The sequence below is a fragment of the Scyliorhinus torazame genome, chromosome 8, assembly GCF_047496885.1.
Source record: "Scyliorhinus torazame isolate Kashiwa2021f chromosome 8, sScyTor2.1, whole genome shotgun sequence".
Classification (NCBI taxonomy): Eukaryota; Metazoa; Chordata; class Chondrichthyes; order Carcharhiniformes; family Scyliorhinidae; genus Scyliorhinus; species Scyliorhinus torazame.
Window position 1 is genome coordinate 143943969 of NC_092714.1, and position 23749 is coordinate 143967717.

Sequence of the window (23749 nt, forward strand, 5' to 3'; positions counted from 1 at the left end):
TCTCTGGTGCCGGAGACTTCGGCAACCGGCAGGGGCGGGATTCACGCCAGCCCCCGGCGATTCTCCGACCCGGCGGGGGGTCGGAGAATCTCGACCCTGATCCCGAAGGTTTCGGAGGTCTGCCTACTCACGTAAACTTACCAGAGACAACCAATAAATAGCAGTCAGTGCAGGTGGGAGGGCCCTAAACGAGGTACGGGATCATTGCTGAGTCCTAACCTTAAGGTTTCTGAGATCTGTCCACTCACATTACCTTAACAGAGACAACCAATAAATAGCAGTCAGAGCAGGCGGGAGTGCCAATCAGAATGCCTGAGGCTGTGGGTAGTTCAGCAGCCCCACCGGAGCAGGTGAGCACGCCTGGTGTAACTTGGGCACCACGAGAATACCTCAATGCCCACTGCTGTCAGTATAATCCCAGCTACATTGATTCCAGGTAGGCACTGAATCGCTACCCGCTGATGTTGGTGAGACCCTGCTCCTAGCAAGGCTGCTCAAAAAAATCAGTTCAAAAATTCCTCACCCTCCTAAGTCACCTCTGCCTGGGTGACTGAGGTTTTGGCCACTGAGAGCAAGACTCTTCTTTGATTGAATGGCAAATTCAAAACTGGAGATCTGCTGAGTTCTAACCAGTGACCTCTGTCAGTGCTTCATGCACTGGAACAGTGCAACGTTCCTTGCCATGATCCCTTTCAGTGCTTCGTGCACTGGAACACTGCAACGTTCCTACCAGTGACCCCTGTCAGTGCTTCTTACACTGGAACACTGCAATGTTCCAACCAGTGACCCCTGTCAGCGCTTCACACACTGCAGCAGTGCAACGTTCCAACCAGTCACCCCTGGCAGTGTTTCATGCACCAGTAGAACAGTGCAATGTTCCAACCAGTGACCCCTGTAAGTGCTTCATGCACTGGAACAGTGCAACGTTCCAACCAGTGATCTGTCAGTGCTTCATGTACTGGAACACTGCAATATTCCAACCAGTGACCCCTTTCCCCTTTTGGCGCTCCAAGCACTGGAACACTGCAACGTTTTTTTCCAGTGTTGTGCATTTCCACAGTAGTTTCAACTTGACATGGAGGAACAAAGTTTCTCCCTTTGCCTTCAATTGTGTTTTGCAAGGTCTCACTGATGATAACCGAACTGCACCACCGCAGGGTAAGGGTACTCCATCAGAATGAACGAGAGAGCCAAGCATGTAAGGTCATCGAGTACAAGAAATTCAAGCATTGCATAGCGGTGTTAATATTCATATTTAAATGAATGACTTTGTCACCCCCTAATGACACATCGAAACCACAGTAATCTATTAAAAATATTTGAAGTGACAGATGTTCTCTCTCTAAATAACTACAAGTAACTCATGCGTTCAGATCAATATTTTGGGGATGCGGGCTAGGTACCAGTGATCAATTCCGGCCTAGGGTGACCGTCCGCGTGGAGTCTGCACGTTTTCCCTGTGTGTGCGTGGGTTTCCTCTGGGTGCTCAGCTTTCCTCCCACAGTCCAAAGATGTGCAGGTTAGGCGGATTGGTCATGCTAAATTGCCCTTAGTGTCTAGGAATATGTTGGTTAGGTTAAGGGTTTATAGAAATAGGGCAGGAAGTGGGCTTAGGTGGAGTGCTCTTTCAGAGGGTCAGTGCAGACCCGATGGGCTGAATGGCCTCCTTCTGTACTGTAGGGATTCTATGATTCTATTGGGAGTTCTGAATAATTACTGGAATTTACAACATCAGCAGGTATAGTTCAAAGACTAACTTCTTCCTTGCAACTCAAAGCTTATTTTTAAGTTGAAGATCAGCCTTGGCATCCGTCCATATAACACAGAGATAGTACATTTAGAAGGGAGTAAGTCAACTCAATCAGGGCTGTCCTAAGAGCAGATCAAAAACATATGGAGTAACACAGAGTAGCAGGAGTAGTTAGTAAAAGATATGACAGGACCTAAAGCATGCAGATCATTGCAAGTGAACATAGAATAAACCTGGAGCTGTGTTGAACTGTTAAAGATGGGCAGAATTTGGCCTCCCAGTTCTACCAACCAGCACCAAGCAGTACCTCTAGTCTTTTTAAGGTCCAGGGAAATTTCCTTAATGGCAAAGTCAGTGTGGAAAGGAGCAATCTGTTCCCGAAGGATCAAGAGGTGTTTGATAAGGAAGAGCTGTCCATCCGTCTGAGCCTGAAACAGAAATGCAGAAAATGGATCAATACTTTTCCCCACAAGAGAAACTGACCAACCCATTTTTGCCTTTTCTACATCTTGTATAACAAAAGCAGATCTTGCAATTGGGGGAAAATTCCACAGGCTTTTATTGAAATATTTTTCCTATTTGCCACAGATGACCTGTCAATCAGACCTTACAATTGGGAAGATTCGGACCAATAATTAAAGAAACATACAAACATCAGACAGACATTTTTAAAAACACACTGACTAAATTAAATAATGAGCTGCCCTCTTTTTATTCTGTATTTGGGAATGGAGATATTCAGAAGGAAACACAAAGGACGCCTCCAGGCATAGCACAAAGGACATGCAGAGCAATTTAGCATGGACCTCTCATTGTGCATTCACAAACAAAACCAAAAATACAAAGTTCCTTCCACCCTGTTTGGGGCTGGGCTAGGTTGCCTCTGTGAATAGAAGATTTTATTTGAATCAACAGATTTCATGCTCACAGTGCGGATTTGTTTTGATAAACTGGTTTAAATCAGGGCTGCCCTAAATCTGAGGGCAGTACTGAGGGAGTGCTGCATTGTCGGGAGTGTTGAGTTTCAGGTGAGATGTTAAACCAAGATCCCAGCCACCCTCTCAGTTCAATGCAAACAGTCCCATGGTAGTATTTTGAAGACCAGGAAGTTCTCCCCGGTGTTTTGGTCAATACTTATCCTTCAACTAAAAGCACAAAAACAGAATATCTGACCCTTATCACATTGCTACTTGAGGGAGCTTGCTGTGCGCAAAGCGACCTTGTGTTTCCCACTTTACAATGGCAACGCCACTTGAAAACCACTTTATTGGTTGTAAAATACTTTTGAGACATCCTGAGGTCAAGCTAAGTGCTAATATAAATGCAAGTCTCGGGGTCAGCACGGTGGCGCAGTGGTTAGCATTGCTGCCTCATGGCACCGAGGTCCCAGGTTAGATCCCGGCTCTGGGTCACTGTCCGTGTGGAGTTTGCACATTCTCCCAGTGTTTGCGTGGGTTTCGCCCCCACAACCCAAAGATGTGCAGGGTAGGTGGACTGGGCACACTAAATTGCCCCTTAATTGGAAAAAAAATGAATTGGGTACTCTAAATTAATAATAAATAAATAAATAAATAAAAGCATGTTGTTTTTTTTAAACTGCTTTTTCTGAAATTTATCATTAACACATGTCAAAAACGTGACAATTCAGATCTTGGCTGGAACAATGAAAGATCAAGTACGTCTTCACCTTCCCTCTATGATACTAAGATTGGTGGAGTTGCAGATAGCGAGGAGGACTGTCAGAGAATACAGCAAAATATAGATAGATTGGAGAGTTGGGCAGAGAAATGGCAAATGGAGTTCAATCCAGGCAAATGCGAGGTGATACATTTTGGAAGATCTAATTCAAGAGCGGACTATACGGTCAATGGAAGAGTCCTGGGGAAAATTGATGTGCAGAGAGATCTGGGAGTTCAGGTCCATTGTACCCTGAAGGTGGCAACGCAGGTCGATAGAGTGGTGAAGAAGGCATACAGCATGCTTGCCTTCATCAGACGGGGTATTGAGCACAAGAGTCAGCAGGCCATGTTACAGTTGTATAGGACTTTGGTTAGGCCACATTTGGAATACTGCGTGCAGTTCTGGTCGCCACATTACCAGAAGGATGTGGATGCTTTAGAGAGGGTGCAGAGGAGGTTCACCAGGATGTTGCCTGGTATGGAGGGTGCTAGCTATGAAGAAAGGTTGAGTAGATTAGGATTGTTTTCGTTGGAAAGACGGAGGTTGGGGGGACCTGATTGAGATCTCCAAAATTATGAGAGGTATGGACAGGGTGGATAGCAACAAGCTTTTTCCAAGAGTGGGGGTGTCAATTACAAGGGGTCACGATTTCAAGGTGAGAGGGGGAAAGTTTAAGGGAGGTGTGCTTGGAAAGTTTTTTTACGCAGAGGGTGGTGGGTGCCTGGAACACTTTGCCAGCGGAGGTGGTAGAAGCAGGCACGATAGCATCATTTAAGATGCATCTAGACAGATATATGAACGGGCGGGGAACAGAGGGAAGTAGATCCTTGGAAAATAGAAGATAGGTTTAGAAAAAGGATCTGGATCGGCGCAGGCTGGGAGGGCCGAAGGGCCTGTTCCTGTGCTGTAATTTTCTTTGTTCTTTGTTTTCTAGGTGGCCCAGTGTACTTGTTCAGAGTTGGCCCAGGTCAGCTTGGATGGCGAGATATTGACTTCAGTATCACTGGGTAGGAGGGAAGAGTCTGTCTGCTCCTGACCACTGACCATTACGCAGCTTGCACTGCTGGACCTTGCGGCCAAACAGCCACAAAACGGATACACACAAGCAAGGAGACGGTTTTCAGGAAAGATGGAGGGAGTGAGAAATGTTAACAAGGGAAGGAGGGGAGAGGGTGCGAGGAAAACAGAACCGAATACAAACAGTGAACAATTCAAAGATTTTCACCAACCTTGTTTTTAATGATTGAATCAGCAGCTCCAAGCAATGAGTGGATACAAGCGGACAAGGCTTCCTGCGACAGGCCCTGAAACACTGCCCGCTGGGGAAAGCACAGCACAGTTACATTACACACCGTTCACCTTCAGTACAAACACACACATTGTCAAGACCATGAAGGAAAGTAGCCCATTGGCCTTCAGAAACCACACCAAGTTGGACCCTTACATGTAAAAAAAAACATGTTCTAGATAAAGGAAAGACAACAGCCTCACTTTCAATTATTAATTCGGTACAGCACCGTGCGATTTGTGGGGACGATTAATTTTAGATGTAAAATACCAAGGTACAACGTTATTTTTAAATTTGGCCGAAGCTACCTCCCACCATTTTGAGGTGAATTGTTTGAGGCTGGGCGCTGAAATGCAATGTTTCAGTTCGTAGGTTCAGCTTTCCAAATACTTCCCACCCAAGCCAGACCCTGGCATGCAACTGTCTGGTTGGACATTTGGTGGGAAACTTTCAGGAGGCGTAGAGAACAAGTTACATATTACACTGTAATGATAGAACAGAACAGAACAGAAACACATAGGGCTGATTCTCCCAAAATGGGACTTTGTCCCCACGCCTGCGTAAAAACACTGGGGTTTTACTCTAGAGATTCCTGCAAAAAAGTACAGCTAATTCAATAGCAGGGGGCTAGCAGGGTCCCGGAGTAATTCACACAGCTTTAGCTGCGGATACGAGCCCCCGCACTTCTGGTTTTGAGTCCGTGCATGAGCACAGCAGCAGCCTTCAGCGGACGCGCCGAGCTGCATGGCCGACTCAGACCGCGGAGGCTGACTGAAAAATTAGACACCCCCCCCCCCCCCCCCCCCAAATCGGCCGTGTGCACGAGCACACCCCGCATGGCCCCTCCCCCCACCGGTGTCCGATCCCCCCGCCCCCCACCAAGACGTCCACCCCATAGGGAACTCGGCCAGTCGGGAGCAGAGGATCGCTGGGCTGGCCTCTGCCAATGGGTCCCCAGCCGCGCGCGCTGTACTCTGCGATCACGCCGATTCTCGGGTCCCGGAGAATCGCCGGACCGGCGCCGGGCCCGATTTTGGAGTGAAATTGGATTCTCCGCCCCCGCGCCGAACGCGATTTTGGCTCGGGGCTGCGAGAATCCAGCCCATTATTCCCCCAACTGGTCTATACAGCTGTTTATGCTCTACATGAGCTTTCTCACACCCAACTTCCTCTCACCCTTTCAGCACCACTGTCTGTGGTACATATGCGAGAGGGTGCAGCACAGAGTAAGAGTTCATTGTTAGGAGAACTGGAGCCCACATGCATGGAGTACTAATTCAATATTAGATCTTCAAATCAACAGAATAACAAGTAAAAACATCCTCCCCCATCTCCCAATATATACTCTTAGAGAATATACAAGCTGGTTGAAATGAGTAAATATAGGAGATGGAAGGAGAAAAGACAGAGAAATTTGTTCAGACAACAGTAGTAACAAATAAAGCTTTTATTCCAAAACTTACATCTATGCATCTGTAAAGCTTTGAGAGACAAACCAGAGTTCTGCGCACTGTCGGGTACCACATGCCATGTAAATCTGCTGGGGAAATTGTTGATTGTGGTCGAGGATTCAGAACTTCTGAGTTACCTGCACAGAGATAAATTATGTAAATAAATGGAACCAAACACCAACTGAACAGAATGTAACATCAAGGAGGCAACTGTGGCCCTACCCATCCAGCAGACTCTAGTGATTGTCACAATGTCCCGAGTTACTTACCCTCCATGGAGTGGCCAAGATCCTGTCATCTCCTGAACAGGTGGGCAAGGATACTCACCCAAAGCTAATAGGGCCCATCTTTAAATATGCATGCGGGTCCCAATGACTCCATCAGGACCAGACTGCAATTTTAACTCCGACCCAAGTTGGGGAGATGCTCTGATTTTCCTGTCAAGCCAGTCCAGATGAGGATCAGCCTCAGAAGGTGAAAAATATAAAGTGGTTTTCTTTCCTTTTGTGGGGCTGGAAGGAGAAGACGTACTCTCCTGGGTTCAACAGTGAATGCTCGACCTTCCCGGGTCCAGATTTCCCTCCCATTCCCAAACACAAAACCTCATCAGACACTCCTGGACCCCGATCCCAACATTTATATTGTGTCAGAAATTGGCTTCCAAGCCACTTGATTGGCCACTGCTTTGAGTTGATTACCCTCCCATTCTGTGTCGGAGGTGGACCGATTACATGTTAGCGGGGCCAAGGGGTTTAACTAGCTCAGGCTTGCTTTCTGTGGCAGTTTTTATTTTAAATTTAAAGTGCCCAATTCTTTTTTTTTTCCAATTAAGGGGCAATTTAGTGTGGCCAATCCACCTACCCTGCACATCTTTGGGTTGTGGGGGTGAAACCCACGCAGACACAGGGAGAATGTGCAAACTTCACAGGGGGAGTGACCCGGGGCCAAGGTTGAACCCGGGTCCTTGGTGCCGTGAGGCAGCAGTGCTAACCACTGTGCCACCATGCCGCCTGGACATCTGGAAGGATTATCCTACCCATCCTCATAATGGGATCTTTATGTCCACTTGAAGGAGACAGCGTGGGCCTTGGTTTATTGTCTCATCTGTATTCCAGCTCCTGAGACAGTGCAGCATTCCCTCAGTGCTGCACGAGCCAGTCACTGAGCACCATAGCAAAACATGAGCAGATCAAATTGTCAACAAGGATTGGTGATTGACTAATTCATTGGCATTTTTGAAGAGGTCACTAGCAAGGTGGACAGGGAGCATCAATATCGATAACTTCCAGGAGTCATTTTGATAAGCTTCCGCAGAACAAATTAACAAAACATAAGCACAGGGTAACCTTGTAGGATGGATGGTTAATTAGTTGGATGGTAGGAAATGTAGAGCACAGCATCAAAGGACCATTTTCTGATTGATGAGATAAGACATAAGTAAATGGGAGCAGATGCTACAAAAGGGCACAGACAGATCCAACTAGAGATCTGGATATTTTGGATTTGGTAATGTGTAATCATAGAATTTACAGTGCAGAAGTAGGCCATTCGGCCCATCGAGTCTGCATCGGCGCTTGGAAAGAGAACCCCACGCCTCCACCCTATTCCTGTAACCCAGAAACCCCACTTAACCTTTTTGGACATTAAGGGCAATTTAGCACGGCCAATCCACCTAACTCAGTGTTTTTCAAACTTTTTTCCGGGGACCCATTTTTACTAACCGGCCAACCTTCGCGACCCAACGCGGCGGATCTTTGGGACCCACAGCGGCCGACCTTCGCGACCCATGCTGGCCGACCTTCGCGACCCATCATTTTCTCTTACCTGGTTTGCTGCTGACAAAATGGAGGAATCGCAATCGCGCCCAAAGCACGTGATGTCAAAGTTGGGGGGTGCGTGATCTGCTCTCTGCCTCCCTTCAGGCAGGAAGATTACATAGAAATGTTTTTTAAATCTTCTGCGTCTCCGATTGCGCAAATTCGCGGGCAACAGCCACAGCAGCCGGTTTTTTTTTTTACAACTTCGAGGGGGGGGGGGGGGTTTATTTGATAAAGTTCAACACGAAAAAAATGCAGAAACTGAAAAAATTTTCTTCCTCTAGAAATTGGAGGTTCACCATATTTCACCTAAACATTACAATTAAAAATGTAAAAAAATAAAAGACACTTAAAAATCAATTAATTGATAAAGCTTCGAAATACGACCTGCAGGCACTTAGTTTTGGAATGTTTAAAAATCAAGATTAAAAAAGTTGACATCTCTTGGTTGAAGTTACAGCTGCGGTGAAACCATCGTTGAATCATTCACCTTTGTTGGAGTAAGAGACTTCCACTTCATCAGCATCAAAGTTTAGAAAGCAACCAATCACATCATTCTCCCCAAACATTTTACAGCTGGCTTTTAACAATGCCGGCTGCGAACGGCCTTCAAAAAGGCTACAACCAGATTTTTAAAAATGCAGCCGCACTGCGCTTGCATGCCCGCTCATCGGTGCACATGCGCAGTTTGAGCGGGCACGCATGCGCAGTGCGGCCGCATTTTTTTAATATGTTCGTGGCCAGCACGGTTCAATTCCTGTACCAGTCTCCCTGAACAGGCGCCGGAATGTGGCGACTAGGGGCTTTTCATAGTAACTTCATTTGAAGCCTACTTGTGACAATAAGCGATTTTCATTTCATTTCATTTCGAAGGCCGCTTGCAGCCGGCATTATTAAAAGCCGGCTGTTGCGCGCTCGGGAGCGTCGTGACGGACAGCTCCGCGACCCTTCGACACCCACCCGCGGGTCGCTCCCCCGACTTTGACAATGCGTAACATAACCCGCACATCTTTGGACTGTGGGAGGAAACCGGAGCACCCGGAGGAAACCCACGCAGACACGGGGAGAACGTGCAGACACCGCACAGACAGTGACCCAAGCCGGGAATCGAACCTGGGACCCTGGACCTGTGAAGCAACTGTGCTAACCACTGTGCTACCATAATGGGGTAGGTTTAATAAATAATCTCAGAGTAAAAGATCCCCAAGGAAGCAGTGCCCAAAAGTAGAATTTAGCATTCAATTTGAGAGTGAGATACTTGGGTCAGAAACAACTGTGCTACACTTAAGGGTAATTATAAAGGAATGAGGGCAGAGTTGGCTTGAGAGGATTGGGAGAGAAGTTTAGCAGGAATGGCAGTGGATCAGCAACGGCAAACATTTCTGAAAATAGGAGAAGAAATCAATACAATAACAATCACTAAGAAAAAAGTAATAGGGAAACTAATGGGGCTAAGGGCCGATAAGTCCCCTGGACCTTATGGTTTGCATCCCAGGATATTAAAGAGAGTAGCTGCAGAGGTATTGGATACATTGATAGTAACCTTCCAACAACTCCTAAATTCGGAAAAGTCCCAGAAGATTGGAAAACTGCCAATATAACACCATAACTTCTGCACTGTGAATAATTCTATGGTAACACCTTTATTTAAAAAAGGAGGGAGACGAAAAGCATGTAACTATAGCCCAGTTAGCTTAACTTCTGTCATTGGGTCCATTATAAAGGCTGTAATAGCATAGCATTTAGAAATGCATAATTTAATCAAGCAGAGTCAGCATGGCTTCATAAAGGGGAAATCACGGCAATTTCTTTTTTGCTTTTAAAAAAAAAATGTTAGAGTAGCCAATTCATTTTTTCCAATTAAGGGGCAATTTAGCGTGGCCAATCCACCTACCCTGCACATCTTTGGGTTGTGGGGGTGAGACCAAGCAGACACGGGGAGAATGTGCAAACTCCACACGGACAGTGACCCAGAGCCGGGATCGAACCTGGGACCTCGGCGCCGTGAGGCAGCAGGGCTAACCCACTGCGCCACTGTGCTGCCCTGCCTGACAAATTTATTAGAATTCTTTGAGATGGTAACGAGCAGGGTAAATGAAGGAAAACTAGTAGATATAATACACTTGGATTTCCAGAAAGTGTTTGATAAGGTACCACACAAATGGCTACTCAGTAAGAAAAGAACCAATGGTGTTGGGGGCAGCATACTAGCGTGGATAGAGGATTGGCTAACTGAGTGTTGGGATGAGAGAGGTATTTTTAGAACGGCAACCTGTAACTAGTGGAGTGCCACAGGGATCTGCTCTGGCAGATGCAATATAATGTGGGAAAATGTGAAGTTTTCACATTGGTAAGAAGAATAAAGGAGCTGAATATTATTTAAATGGAGAAAACTGCAGAACAGAGGAATTTGGGGATCCTGGCGCATAAATGACAAAAAATTAGCATGGAAGTTCTGCAGGTAATTGGAAGGCCTTTAGTTCAAAAAGAATGGAGTATAAAAATAGGGAAGTCCTGTCAAAACTATATAAGGCAGTTTGACCACACCTGGAAACCGTTTTGGCCCCCTTATTTAAGGAAAGATATACTGGCACTGGAGACAGTCCAGAAAAGGTTGACTAGGTTGATCCTGGGTCTGAAGGTATTTTCTCATGAGGAGAGGTTGAGTAGATTAGGCCTGTACTCATTGGAGTTTAGAATGAGAGGCGACCTTATTTAGACATATAGGATTCTCAGGAAGCTTGACAGAATAGATGCTGAGATGATGTTTACTTTTGTAATAGAGTCTAGGACCAGAGGGCATAACGTCAGAGTAAGGGGTCGCCCATTTAAGACAGATGGCAGGAAATTCTTCTCTCAGGGGGCAGTGAATCTGTGGAATTTATTGCAGAGAGCTGTAGAGGCTGGGTTGTTATGTATGTTGAAGGTTGTGACAGACAGATATTTAATCAGGAGGGGAATCAAGGGTTATGGGGATAAGGCGGGAAAGTGGAGTTGAGGATTACATCAGATCAGCCATAATCATCACAGATTGGCAGAGCAGATCTGATGGGCTGAGTGGCCTACTTCTGATTATATGTCTTATGGCTTATGGTCCATAGACAAAGTGAGCAGGCTAGATGCGAGTTCAGTGCTGAGAAATGAACTTTGATCTCAAAATGACCAATCAGAATAAATCCTCAAGTCTAGTGTAAGAGGTGTGGACACATCCTGGATTCCACTTCATTCACCTTGCGATTTGATTGCATTCTTCAGCATTGAGTACTGCATTTTCAAAATCACATGGACTCAGTAAGTTATGCTTCCGTCTTTAGGACGACAGCAGAAAAAGTGGCAATAGCATGAGAGATAGCACTTTAATTACCGGTTGTGAGCCCCTGCTGGGTTGTACATTGTACAAGTACCTGATTTGATGACATTTTTAGAATCTTCGAGTTGAACCTCTGCAAAAGATGGATCCGGCCTAGACAACTTTTTTTGCTCATCCTTCAAACTCTGTGCAATTTGCTGCAGAACAGATAACAATTGCAAACACAAAATCGACACACATCATTTTCGATCAAAAGAACAAAATAACATATTCATGCCGTGTGAAAACTGCATTAACAGCAATTTAGTCACATTCCTATAATTTACCTTCTTAGGGTTAACTTATCTCTAATCTTTTCCAGCCCGACAACCTCCTCCCGACATCTCCGTGCTCATCCAATACTGGCCTCATGCACATTCCATCATTTTAATCAATCCATCATTAGTGCCCACTAAAACTCCCCTTCACTTCTTTCTCCTCATCTAAAATGCTTTTAAACCCATCTTTGATTAAGCTTTTGATCCTTTTCCCTATTATTTCATGCGGCTGTGTCAAAATTTGTTTGATAATGCTGTGAAGCACCGTTGGTTGTTTTACTATGTTAAAGATGCTATATAAATATACATTGTTCGTGTGACAAGTGCATCGATAATGAAGATTTAGTTACTCCCCTTCAATTCCTTGTCATGGGTCAAATTATCTGAACAGATTGTATACACTAGTCTTGAAATCCTTAGTGTGCAAAATCTAGGTGCTTAAGGGCAGCACGGTAGCACAGTGGTTAGCACTGGGTCACAGCGCCAGGGTCCCAGGTTCGATTCCCTGCTGGGTCACTGTCTGTGCGGAGTCGGCACGTTCTCCCAGTGTCTGCGTGGATTTCCTCCGGATGCTCCGGTTTTCTCCCACAGTCCAAAGTCGTGCAGGTTAGGTGGATTGGCCATGCTAAATTGCCCTTAAGTGTCCAAAAAGGTTAGGAGTTATTGGGTTACGGGGATAGGGTGGAAGTGAGGTTTAAGTGGGTCGATGCAGACTCGATAAGCCAAATGGCCTCTTTCTACACTGTATGTTCTATGTTCTAAGACAATTGAAGGATTTGATTTTTTTTTTTTTTAATTTATAGTACCCAATTCATTTGTTTCCAATTAAGTGGGAATTTAGAGTGGCCATGCACATCATTTTGGGCTGTGGGGGTGAGACTCGCGTAGACACAGGGCGAATGTGCAAACTCCACACGGACAGTGACCCGGGGCCGGGATTGAACCCGGGTTCTCAGTGCCATGAGGCAGCAGAGCTAATTGCTGCGCCATCCGATCGAAGGATTTGATTGGGTAAAGAGAAACGATATCCCCTGGTGGAGAATCTAGAATAAGAGGACACAACCTCAAAATTAGAGCTTGGCCATTCCGAGGTGATGTTAGAAAGCAGTTCTTCACTTCCGGGTGCGGCGATGACCAGCTGAGTCGCACGTTTCGGCAGCTCCCGGTGAAATGGACTTTTGGGCTCTTGATAGGAGCCCCAACGGCAATTTTGATGGCTAAAAACACTGTGCGGTAAACCAGAAGGGAATCCCCCCTGGATACGGATGAAAAAAGGAGAAAGTGGCCAGATTGCAGTGGATCCTTTAGAACAGCGGCAAGGAAGGCAAGCAAAAACCAAGATGGCGTCGGAAGGTGGCAGTTTAACATGGGGCCCTGAACAACAAGAGTTCTTGAAATGTTGTGTGGAAGAGCTCAAAAAGGAAATGAAGAAAGAGCTGTTGGCCCCGATACTACAGGCGATCGAAGGGCTAAAGGAGGAACAAAAGACCCAGGAGCGGGAGCTTCGGGTCGTGAAGGCAAAGGCAGCCGAGAATGAGGACGACATACAGGGCCTGGTGGTGAAGACGCATGAGGCACATCAGAAACGATGTGTGGAAAGGTTGGAGGCACTGGAGAACAACGCAAGGAGGAACAACCTGAGGATTCTTGGTCTTCCTGAAGGTGCGGAGGGAGCGGATGTCGGGGCATATGTGAGCACGATGCTGCACTCGTTAATGGGAGCGGAGGCCCCGGCGGGTCCGTTGGAGGTGGAGGGAGCATACCGAGTGATGGCGCGAGGACCGAGAGCAGGAGAAATTCCCAGAGCCATAGTGGTGAGATTCCTCCGTTTTAAGGATAGAGAAATGGTCCTTAGATGGGCAAAGAAAACTCGGAGCAGTAAATGGGAGAACGCGGTGATCCGCGTTTATCAAGACTGGAGTGCGGAGGTGGTGAGAAGGAGGGCGAGCTTTAATCGGGCCAAGGCGGTGCTTCATAAAAAGAAGATAAAATTTGGAATGCTGCAACCGGCAAGACTGTGGGTCACATATCGAGGGAGGCACCACTACTTTGAGACGGCGGATGAAGCGTGGACTTTTATTGTGGAAGAAAAACTGGAATGAGCTGGTTATTAAAAAGAACATTTGAACAAAGTGGTGGGGCGAATGTGGGGGGGGGCGAAGAGGGGGGTTAAAAAAGGGGGAAAGAGGAGTTTTATGTACTAATCCTGCGATGTGGTAAGTTTTCTCTCTTCCACAGGTGGTGATGGGGGGAGGAGGGGAGGTGGAGGAGATGGGGCGTTGGCCATTGGGGGCGGGGCCAAGGGAGAAGCGCGGGCTTGGTTCCTGCGCTATGATAATCATGGCGGGAATAGAGAAGCAGGAAGGAGGGGGCGTCGCACGGTGCGAGCCGAGGTCACGGGGGGAAGCCGAGGTCGGCCAGAGTTTGCTGACTTCTGGGAGCAACACGGGGGGAGTAATTACGCTAGCGGGGGATCTAGCAGGGGGGGTGGGAGGGGGGAATTACTGGGTTGCTGCTGCTGGGGAGGGGGGGGAGCTGGTATGGGAGGGGATGGGCGGGGGGGCACCGCCTGGGGGAGATACAGCTGCGTGGGAACCGGGTGAGGAGCTGGAAAAAGGGGGTGGCTAATCGACAAGTGGGGGGGGTAGGAAGCCCCCCAACCCGGCTGATCACATGGAACGTGAGAGGGCTGAACGGGCCGATAAAGAGGGCACGGGTACTCGCACACCTTAAGAAACTTAAGGCAGATGTGGTTATGTTACAGGAAACGCACCTGAAACTGATAGACCAGGTTAGGCTACGCAAAGGATGGGTGGGGCAGGTGTTCCATTCGGGGCTAGATGCGAAAAACAGGGGGGTGGCTATATTAGTGGGGAAGCGGGTAATGTTCGAGGCAAAGACTATAGTGGCGGATAACGGGGGCAGATACGTGATGGTGAGTGGCAAACTACAGGGGGAGACGGTGGTTTTGGAAAACGTATATGCCCCGAACTGGGATATGCCAATTTTATGAGGCGGATGCTAGGACGCATTCCGGACCTAGAGATGGGAAAGCTGATAATGGGGGGAGATTTTAATACGGTGTTGGAACCAGGGCTGGATAGGTCGAAGTCCAGGACTGGAAGGAGGCCGGCAGCAGCCAAGGTACTTAAAGATTTTATGGAGCAGGTGGGAGGTGTAGACCCGTGGAGATTTAGCAGACCTAGGAGTAAGGAGTTCTCGTTTTTCTCCTATGTCCATAAAGTCTACTCGCGAATAGACTTTTTTGTGCTGGGAAGGGCGTTGATCCAGAAGGTGAGGGGAACGGAGTATACGGCTATAGCCATTTCGGATCACGCTCCACACTGGGTAGACTTGGAGATAGGGGAGGAAACAGGAGGGCGCCCACCCTGGAGAATGGACATGGGACTAATGGCAGATGAGGGGGTGTGTCTAAGGGTGAGGGGGTGCATTGAAAAGTACTTGGAACTCAATGATAATGGGGAGGTCCAGGTGGGAGTGGTCTGGGAGGCGCTGAAGGCGGTGGTTAGAGGGGAGCTGATATCAATAAGGGCACAGAAAGGGAAGCAGGAGAGTAAGGAACGGGAGCGGTTGCTGCAAGAACTTTTGAGGGTGGACAGACAATATGCGGAAGCACCGGAGGAGGGACTGTACAGGGAAAGGCAAAGGCTACATGTAGAATTTGACTTGCTGACTACGGGCACTGCAGAGGCACAATGGAGGAAGGCACAGGGTGTACAGTACGAATATGGGGAGAAGGCGAGCAGGTTGCTGGCACACCAATTGAGGAAAAGGGGAGCAGCGAGGGAAATAGGGGGAGTGAGGGATGAGGAAGGAGAGATGGAGCGGGGAGCGGAGAGAGTGAATGGAGTGTTCAAGACATTTTATAAAAAATTATATGAAGCTCAACCCCCAGATGGGAGGGAGAGAATGATGGGCTTCTTGGATCGGCTGGAATTTCCCAAGGTGGAAGAGCAGGAAAGGGTGGGACTGGGAGCACAGATCGAGGTAGAAGAAGTGGTGAAAGGAATTAGGAGCATGCAGGCGGGAAAGGCCCCGGGACCGGATGGATTCCCAGTCGAATTCTATAGAAAATATGTGGACTTGCTCGCCCCGGTATTGACGAGGACCTTTAATGAGGCAAAGGAAAGGGGACAACTGCCCCCGACTATGTCTGAAGCAACGATATCGCTTCTCTTAAAGAAGGAAAAGGACCCGCTACAATGCGGGTCCTATAGACCTATTTCCCTCCTAAATGTAGATGCCAAGATCCTGGCCAAGGTAATGGCAATGAGAATAGAGGAATGTGTCCCGGGGGTGGTCCACGAGGACCAAACTGGGTTTGTGAAGGGGAGACAGCTGAACACGAATATACGGAGGCTGTTAGGGGTAATGATGATGGCCCCACCAGAGGGGGAAACGGAGATAGTAGTGGCGATGGATGCCGAGAAAGCATTTGATAGAGTGGAGTGGGATTATTTGTGGGAGGTGTTGAGGAGATTTGGTTTTGGAGAGGGGTATGTTAGATGGGTGCAGCTGTTGTATAGGGCCCCGATGGCGAGCGTGGTCACGAATGGACGGGGATCTGCATATTTTCGGCTCCATAGAGGGACAAGGCAGGGATGCCCTCTGTCCCCATTATTGTTTGCACTGGCGATTGAGCCCCTGGCGATAGCGTTGAGGGGTTCCAAGAAGTGGAGGGGAGTACTTAGAGGAGGAGAAGAACACCGGGTATCTTTGTATGCGGACGATTTGCTACTATACGTGGCAGACCCGGCAGAGGGGCTGCCAGAAATAATGCGGATACTTGGGGAGTTTGGGGATTTTTCAGGGTATAAATTGAACATGGGGAAAAGTGAGTTGTTTGTGGTGCATCCAGGGGAGCAGAGTAGAGAAATAGAGGACCTACCGTTGAGGAAGGTAACAAGGGACTTTCGTTACCTGGGGATCCAGATAGCCAAGAATTGGGGCACATTGCATAGGTTAAATTTAACGCGGTTGGTTAACAAATGGAGGAGGATTTCAAGAGATGGGATATGGTATCCCTGTCACTGGCAGGGAGGGTGCAGGCGGTTAAGATGGTGGTCCTCCCGAGATTCCTCTTTGTGTTTCAGTGCCTCCCGGTGGTGATCACGAAGGCTTTTTTTAAAAGGATTGAAAAGAGCATCATGGGTTTTGTGTGGGCCGGGAAGACCCCGAGAGTGAGGAAGGGATTCTTACAGCGTAGCAGGGATAGGGGGGGGGGCTGGCACTACCGAGCCTAAGTGAGTATCATTGGGCCGCTAATATTTCAATGGTAAGTAAGTGGATGGGAGAGGAGGAGGGAGTGGCGTGGAAGAGATTAGAGAGGGCGTCCTGTAGGGGGACTAGCCTACAGGCTATGGTGACAGCCCCATTGCCGTTCTCACCGAGGAACTACACCACAAGCCCGGTGGTGGTGGCTACACTGAAGATTTGGGGACAGTGGAGACGGCATAGGGGAAAGATTGGAGCCTTGGGGGGGTCCCCGATAAGAAACAACCATAGGTTTGCCCCAGGGGGAATGGATGGGGGATATGGAATGTGGCAAAGAGCAGGAATAACGCAACTGAAAGATCTGTTTGTGGATGGGAAGTTCACGAGTCTGGGAGCGCTGACCGAGAAATATGGGTTGCCCCAAGGGAATGCATTCAGGTATATGCAACTGAGGGCTTTTGCGAGGCAACAGGCGAGGGAATTCCCGCAGCTCCCGACACAAGAGGTGCAGGACAGAGTGATCTCAAAGACATGGGTGGGGGATGGTAAGGTGTCAGATATATATAGGGAAATGAGGGATGAAGGGGAGACTATGGTAGATGAACTAAAAGGGAAATGGGAAGAAGAGCTGGGGGAGGAGATCGAGGAGGGGCTGTGGGCAGATGCCCTAAGCAGGGTAAACTCGTCGTCCTCGTGTGCCAGGCTAAGCCTGATTCAGTTTAAGGTATTACACAGGGCGCATATGACTGGGGCACGGCTCAGTAAATTTTTTGGGGTGGAGGATAGGTGTGCGAGGTGCTCGAGAAGCCCAGCGAATCATACCCATATGTTTTGGTCATGCCTGGCACTACAGGGGTTTTGGATGGGGGTGACAAAGGTGCTTTCAAAAGTAGTGGGGGTCCGGGTCGAACCAAGCTGGGGGTTGGCTATATTTGGGGTTGCACAAGAGCCGGGAGTGCAGGAGGCGAGAGAGGCCGATGTTTTGGCCTTTGCGCCCCTAGTAGCCCGGCGCAGGATATTGTTAATGTGGAAAGAAGCCAAGCCCCCGGGGGTGGAGACCTGGATAAATGACATGGCAGGGTTTATAAAGCTAGAGCGGATTAAGTTCGTTCGAAGGGGGTCGGCTCAAGGGTTCACCAGGCGGTGGCAACCGTTCGTCGAATACCTCGCAGAAAGATAGATGGAATGGAAAAAAGAAGGCAGCAGCAGCAGCCCAGGATCGGGGGGGGGGGGGGGGGGGGGAGGAACCAGAGGGCATCTCAGGGTTGTTAATATATACTGTATAATATGTATAGGTCGTTGCGACAGATAATTATATATTGGACTGTTAAATTATATTTTTGGAGAGTGTTACTTGTGATAAGGCAGTTGCCAATTAGGGTTAGTTTTCATTTTTGTTATTTATTATTTATTCATTTTTTGTTTATAAAATAGGTCATTGTTATTTGTGTTGTTATAATATTGTGTAAAGGATGCACAATGTACTGTGTTGGTTGGCCAAAAATTTTCAATAAAATATTTATTAAAAAAAAAAGAAAGCAGTTCTTCACACAAGGGGGTGTGGAAATTTTAAACTCTCTCCCCACAAAATCTGTCGAGGGTGGGTCAATCGAACATTTCAAAACTAAGACGGACATAATTTTGTTGGGTGAGGATATTAAGGGTTACAAAGCTAAGGTGGTATATGGAGTTAGGATACAGGTCAGCCATGATCTAACCGGGAAGCAGTGCGGCCCCAGGGGGTGAAATAGTTCACGCTGGTTCTGATGTTCTTGTAAGATATTACAATCTTTTTCAATCCTACATCTGCCTTTATTTCATTTAATCTAATAACCATACTAAACTTAGAATCATCAGCTAACCTGAGTGTGATTAAAGGGTTTCTGTAAGTAGCTCAGACTTTGCAGAATCACAGAATTGTTACAGTGCAGAAGGAGGCCACTTGGCCCATTGTGTTTGCACCAGCTCTCCAAATGAGCATCATGACTTAGTGTCATTCCCCTGTCTTTTCCCCGTTCCCCTGCACGTTGTTCATATTCAAGTAATCATCTAATGCCCTCTTGAAATCCTCGATTGAACCTGCCTCCACCACACCTCCAGGCAGTGTATTCCAGACCCCAACCACTCGCTGTGTGAAAACATTTTTTCTTACACCACGCTTGCTTCTTTTACATCACACTGTAAACCTGCGCCCTCTTATTCTTGATCCTTTTACAAGCAGGAACATTTTCCCCCTATCTACACTTTCCAACCGCTCATGATTTTGAACATCTCAATCAAATCTCCACAATTTTGTTTTCCCCTTGTATTGGTATTCTTGTGATGAGTGCACGACGAAAAGCTTTGACAAGTCTCTTTTTTCAGCAAATGACAAAAAGTTTTCAAGTTGCTTGTAAAAACAAAAAGTGCACACTGAGTCAGTATTCATTCTTAAATTTAATTAAAAAAAAAAAATTTAGAGTACCCAATTCATTTTTCCCAATTAAGGGGCAATTTAGCGTGCCCATTTTACCTACCCTGCACATCTTTGGGTTGTGGGAGCGAAACCCATGCATTCACGGGACTGAGTCAGTATCCATAGGATCAAGCCCCAATACTGACTTGAGAACGTACTTTAGGGCAGCACGGTAGCATTGTGGTTAGCACAATTGCTTCACAGCTCCAGGGTCCCAGGTTCGATTCCCAGCTTGGGTCACTGTCTGTGCGGAGTCTGCACGTTCTCCCTGTGTGTGCGTGGGTTTCCTCCGGGTGCTCCGGTTTCCTCCCACAGTCCAAAGATGTGCAGATTAGGTGGATTGGCCATGCTAAATTGCCCATAGTGTCCAAAATTGCCTTTAGTGTTGGGTGGGGTTACTGGGTAATGGGGATAGGGTAGAGGTGTGGGTTTGGGTAGGGTGCTCTTTCCAAGAGCCGGTGCAGACTCGATGGGCTGAATAGCCTCCTTCTGCACTGTAAATTCTATGATAAAGGCAGACAGTTCAGTGCTGTGCCGAGATAGTGCTGCATTGCTGAAGTTATTCACTCACTAAACCATGGACCTATCTCCCTGCTGAGGTGAATATAAAAGATCCTGTGTTATTGTTCAAGCGGGAAATTCTTCATCTCCTGGCCAACTTCGGCTAAGTCTGCCAAAACCAGATTATTCCTTTGTTCGTTGTTTCATTTGTTGGGAACTTGTGCACAAATTACCTGCTGTGTTTTCCATCATAACAGTTACCACACTGCAAAAGAAATTTATCGGTCGTCACTGGGTCATCTTGGGACACGATAGCACAATGAAAGTTCTTGCTTTTTAGGCATCCCACAGAAGGTACAGCACCAAACGGGAAAATATCCCAAGAGGAGAGGGGAATCAGGCTAACATCTGGAAACGCCTGACAGGAGCACAACCACTTGATCACAACCAGACAGCGAAAACAGATAGCTTAGAAAGACTATGATGACAGCTTCCGCCAGGATCCAATGCATGTGGACCACAAAGGGTATAATGCAAGGTTAAATGTAAACACCATGACTTTGTAATCTACCTCCATCATTTCCAATTTGTCAGGATATGCCAGGTCACCAGGTGCAGGTTTGTAGCCTATGATGTCAGTCTGAATATAGATATGTGTCCTATAGACTAGCCGCTCTTGTACGTCTTCCAGCATCTGCTTCACCACTGCAGAAAAGGCACCCAGCTGCTCCACTGAAGAGAGACAGAAACAGAGTTGTTCGTATTTCAGAATGGGCAACTGGATTAAAAGATGGTAAGCCACTTTAAGCCAAATCTTAACGTTTGGAGCAGTAACACCAATCAGTTGTAGAAATATTGTGTGAGTGTATATATATATATATATGTCTTTATATATAAAGATATATAAAATCAATTGCATTTTGCAATATATGGGTCTAGTCATAGAAACATAGCACACTTTCTAGTGGTCTCCTGCAAGCTCCCTACGTACCATTGTTCTGAACGTGGTCTTCCAGCATCTCATTTTTCAGAATTCCACACAGCTCTGACAAGGTCTCCAGGTGATTGATGTGGATGATGAGCGGTCGAAACACATCGTACCACGAGAGGCACAATTTCTCCAATAGCTCACTACAGAAGTAGAAAGGGGCGGTGTTACAAACTGACTCTCCAATTTCTTTCAAAAACAAAACAGAGCAAAAATTCAAACCACTCTAATGGCAGTTTAGTGCCCAGCGATCAGCTGAGCTGTACAGATCGAGTTAACCCAGTGATCGTGCACTGAGGTAAGCCGGTGATCACGGACTGAGTAAACCCGGTGATCACGGGCTCACCTAACCCGGTGATCACGGACAGAGTAAACCCGGTGATCACGGACAGAGTAAACCCGGTGATCACGGACCGACCTAACCCGGTGATCACGGGCACGCCTAACCCGGTCATCACGGACTGACCTAACCCGGTGATCACGGGCACGCCTAACCCGGTGATCACGGACTGACCTAACCCGGTGATCACGGACTGACCTAACCCGGTGATCACGGGCTCACCTAACCCGGTGATCACGGGCTCACCTAACCCGGTGATCACGGGCTCACCTAACCCGGTGATCACGGGCTCACCTAACCCGGTGATCACGGACTCACCTAACCCGGTGATCACGGGCTCGCCTAACCCGGTGATCACGGACTGACCTAACCCGGTGATCATGGACTGAGTAAACCCGGTGATCACGGACAGAGTAAACCCGGTGATCACGGACAGAGTAAACCCGGTGATCACGGGCTCACCTAACCCGGTGATCACGGGCTCGCCTAACCCGGTGATCACGGACTGACCTAACCCGGTGATCATGGACTGAGTAAACCCGGTGATCACGGACAGAGTAAACCCGGTGATCACGGACAGAGTAAACCCGGTGATCACGGGCTCACCTAACCCGGTGATCACGGGCTCGCCTAACCCGGTGATCACGGGCTCACCTAACCCGGTGATCACGGGCTCGCCTAACCCGGTGATCACGGGCTCGCCTAACCCGGTGATCACGGACTCGCCTAACCCGGCGATCACGGGCTCACCTAACCCGGTGTTCACGGGCTCACCTAACCCGGTGATCACGGGCTCACCTAACCCGGTGATCACGGGCTCGCCTTACCCGGTGATCACGGGCTCGCCTAACCCGGCGATCACGGGCTCGCCTAACCCGGTGATCACGGACCGACCTAACCCGGTGATCACGGACTCACCTAACCCGGAGATCACGGGCTCGCCTAACCCGGAGATCACGGGCTCGCCTAACCCGGTGATCTCGGACCGTCCTAACCCGGTGATCTCGGACCGTCCTAACCCGGTGATCTCGGACCATCCTAACCCGGTGATCACGGACCGACCTAACCCGGTGATCACGGACTCACCTAACCCGGTGATCATGGGCTCACCTAACCCGGTGATCACGGGCCGGCCTAACCCGGTGATCTCGGACCGTCCTAACCCGGTGATCTCGGACCGTCCTAACCCGGTGATCTCGGACCGTCCTAACCCGGTGATCACGGACCGTCCTAACCCGGTGATCTCGGACCATCCTAACCCGGTGATCTCGGACCATCCTAACCCGGTGATCACGGACCGACCTAACCCGGAGATCACGGGCTCACCTAACCCGGTGATCACGGGCTCACCTAACCCGGCGATCACGGGCTCACCTAACCCGGCGATCACGGGCTCACCTAACCCGGCGATCACGGGCTCACCTAACCCGGCGATCACGGGCTCACCTAACACGGCGATCACGGGCTCACCTAACACGGCGATCACGGGCTCACCTAACACGGCGATCACGGGCTCACCCAACCCGGCGATCACGGGCTCACCTAACCCGGTGATCACGGGCTCACCTAACCCGGTGTTCACGGGCTCACCTAACCCGGTGATCACGGACTCACCCAACCCGGCGATCACGGACAGAGTAAACCGGTGATCACGGGCTCACCTAACCCGGTGATCACGGGCTCACCTAACCCGGCGATCACGGGCTCACCTAACCCGGCGATCACGGGCTCACCTAACCCGGCGATCACGGGCTCACCCAACCCGGCGATCACGGGCTCACCTAACCCGGTGATCACGGGCTCACCTAACCCGGTGTTCACGGGCTCACCTAACCCGGTGATCACGGACAGAGTAAACCCGGTGATCACGGACAGAGTAAACCGGTGATCACGTGCTCACCTAACCCGGCGATCACGGGCTCACCTAACCCGGCGATCACGGGCTCACCTAACACGGCGATCACGGGCTCACCCAACCCGGCGATCACGGGCTCACCTAACCCGGTGATCACGGGCTCACCTAACCCGGTGATCACGGACAGAGTAAACCCGGTGATCACGGACAGAGTAAACCGGTGATCACGGGCTCACCTAACCCGGTGATCACTGGCTCACCTAACCCGGTGATCACGGGCTCACCTAACCCGGTGATCACGGGCTCGCCTAACCCGGTGATCACGGGCTCGCCTAACCCGGTGATCACGGGCTCGCCTAACCCGGTGATCACGGGCTCGCCTAACCCGGTGATCACGGGCTCGCCTAACCCGGTGATCACGGGCTCGCCTAACCCGGTGATCACGGGCCCGCCTAACCCGGTGATCACGGGCCCGCCTAACCCGGTGATCTCGGACCGTCCTAACCCGGTGATCTCGGACCGTCCTAACCCGGTGATCACGGACTCACCTAACCCGGAGATCTCGGACCGTCCTAACCCGGTGATCTCGGACCGTCTAACCCGGTGATCTCGGACCGTCTAACCCGGTGATCTCGGACCGTCCTAACCCGGTGATCTCGGACCGTCCTAACCCGGTGATCTCGGACCGTCCTAACCCGGTGATCACGGACCGACCTAACCCGGTGATCACGGACTCACCTAACCCGGAGATCACGGGCTCAC

General features: G+C 48.9%; 1 protein-coding gene across 1 annotated transcript in view; it reads right to left on the bottom strand.

The window, feature by feature from the left end:
- Nucleotides 1-1804: 1804 nt before the first annotated feature.
- The window catches only part of LOC140428166 (conserved oligomeric Golgi complex subunit 3-like), an 82425-nt gene continuing 60480 nt past the window's right edge, over nt 1805-23749 (bottom strand). The window contains exons 12-17 of the mRNA XM_072514316.1: nt 20796-20935; nt 20376-20536; nt 11391-11493; nt 6182-6306; nt 4660-4749; nt 1805-2178 (exon numbers count right to left, since the gene is read on the bottom strand). Coding sequence (XP_072370417.1) covers nt 1873-2178; nt 4660-4749; nt 6182-6306; nt 11391-11493; nt 20376-20536; nt 20796-20935 — 925 coding nt within the window. The 3' untranslated portion in view covers nt 1805-1872. The remainder of the gene's footprint in view (nt 2179-4659; nt 4750-6181; nt 6307-11390; nt 11494-20375; nt 20537-20795; nt 20936-23749) is intronic.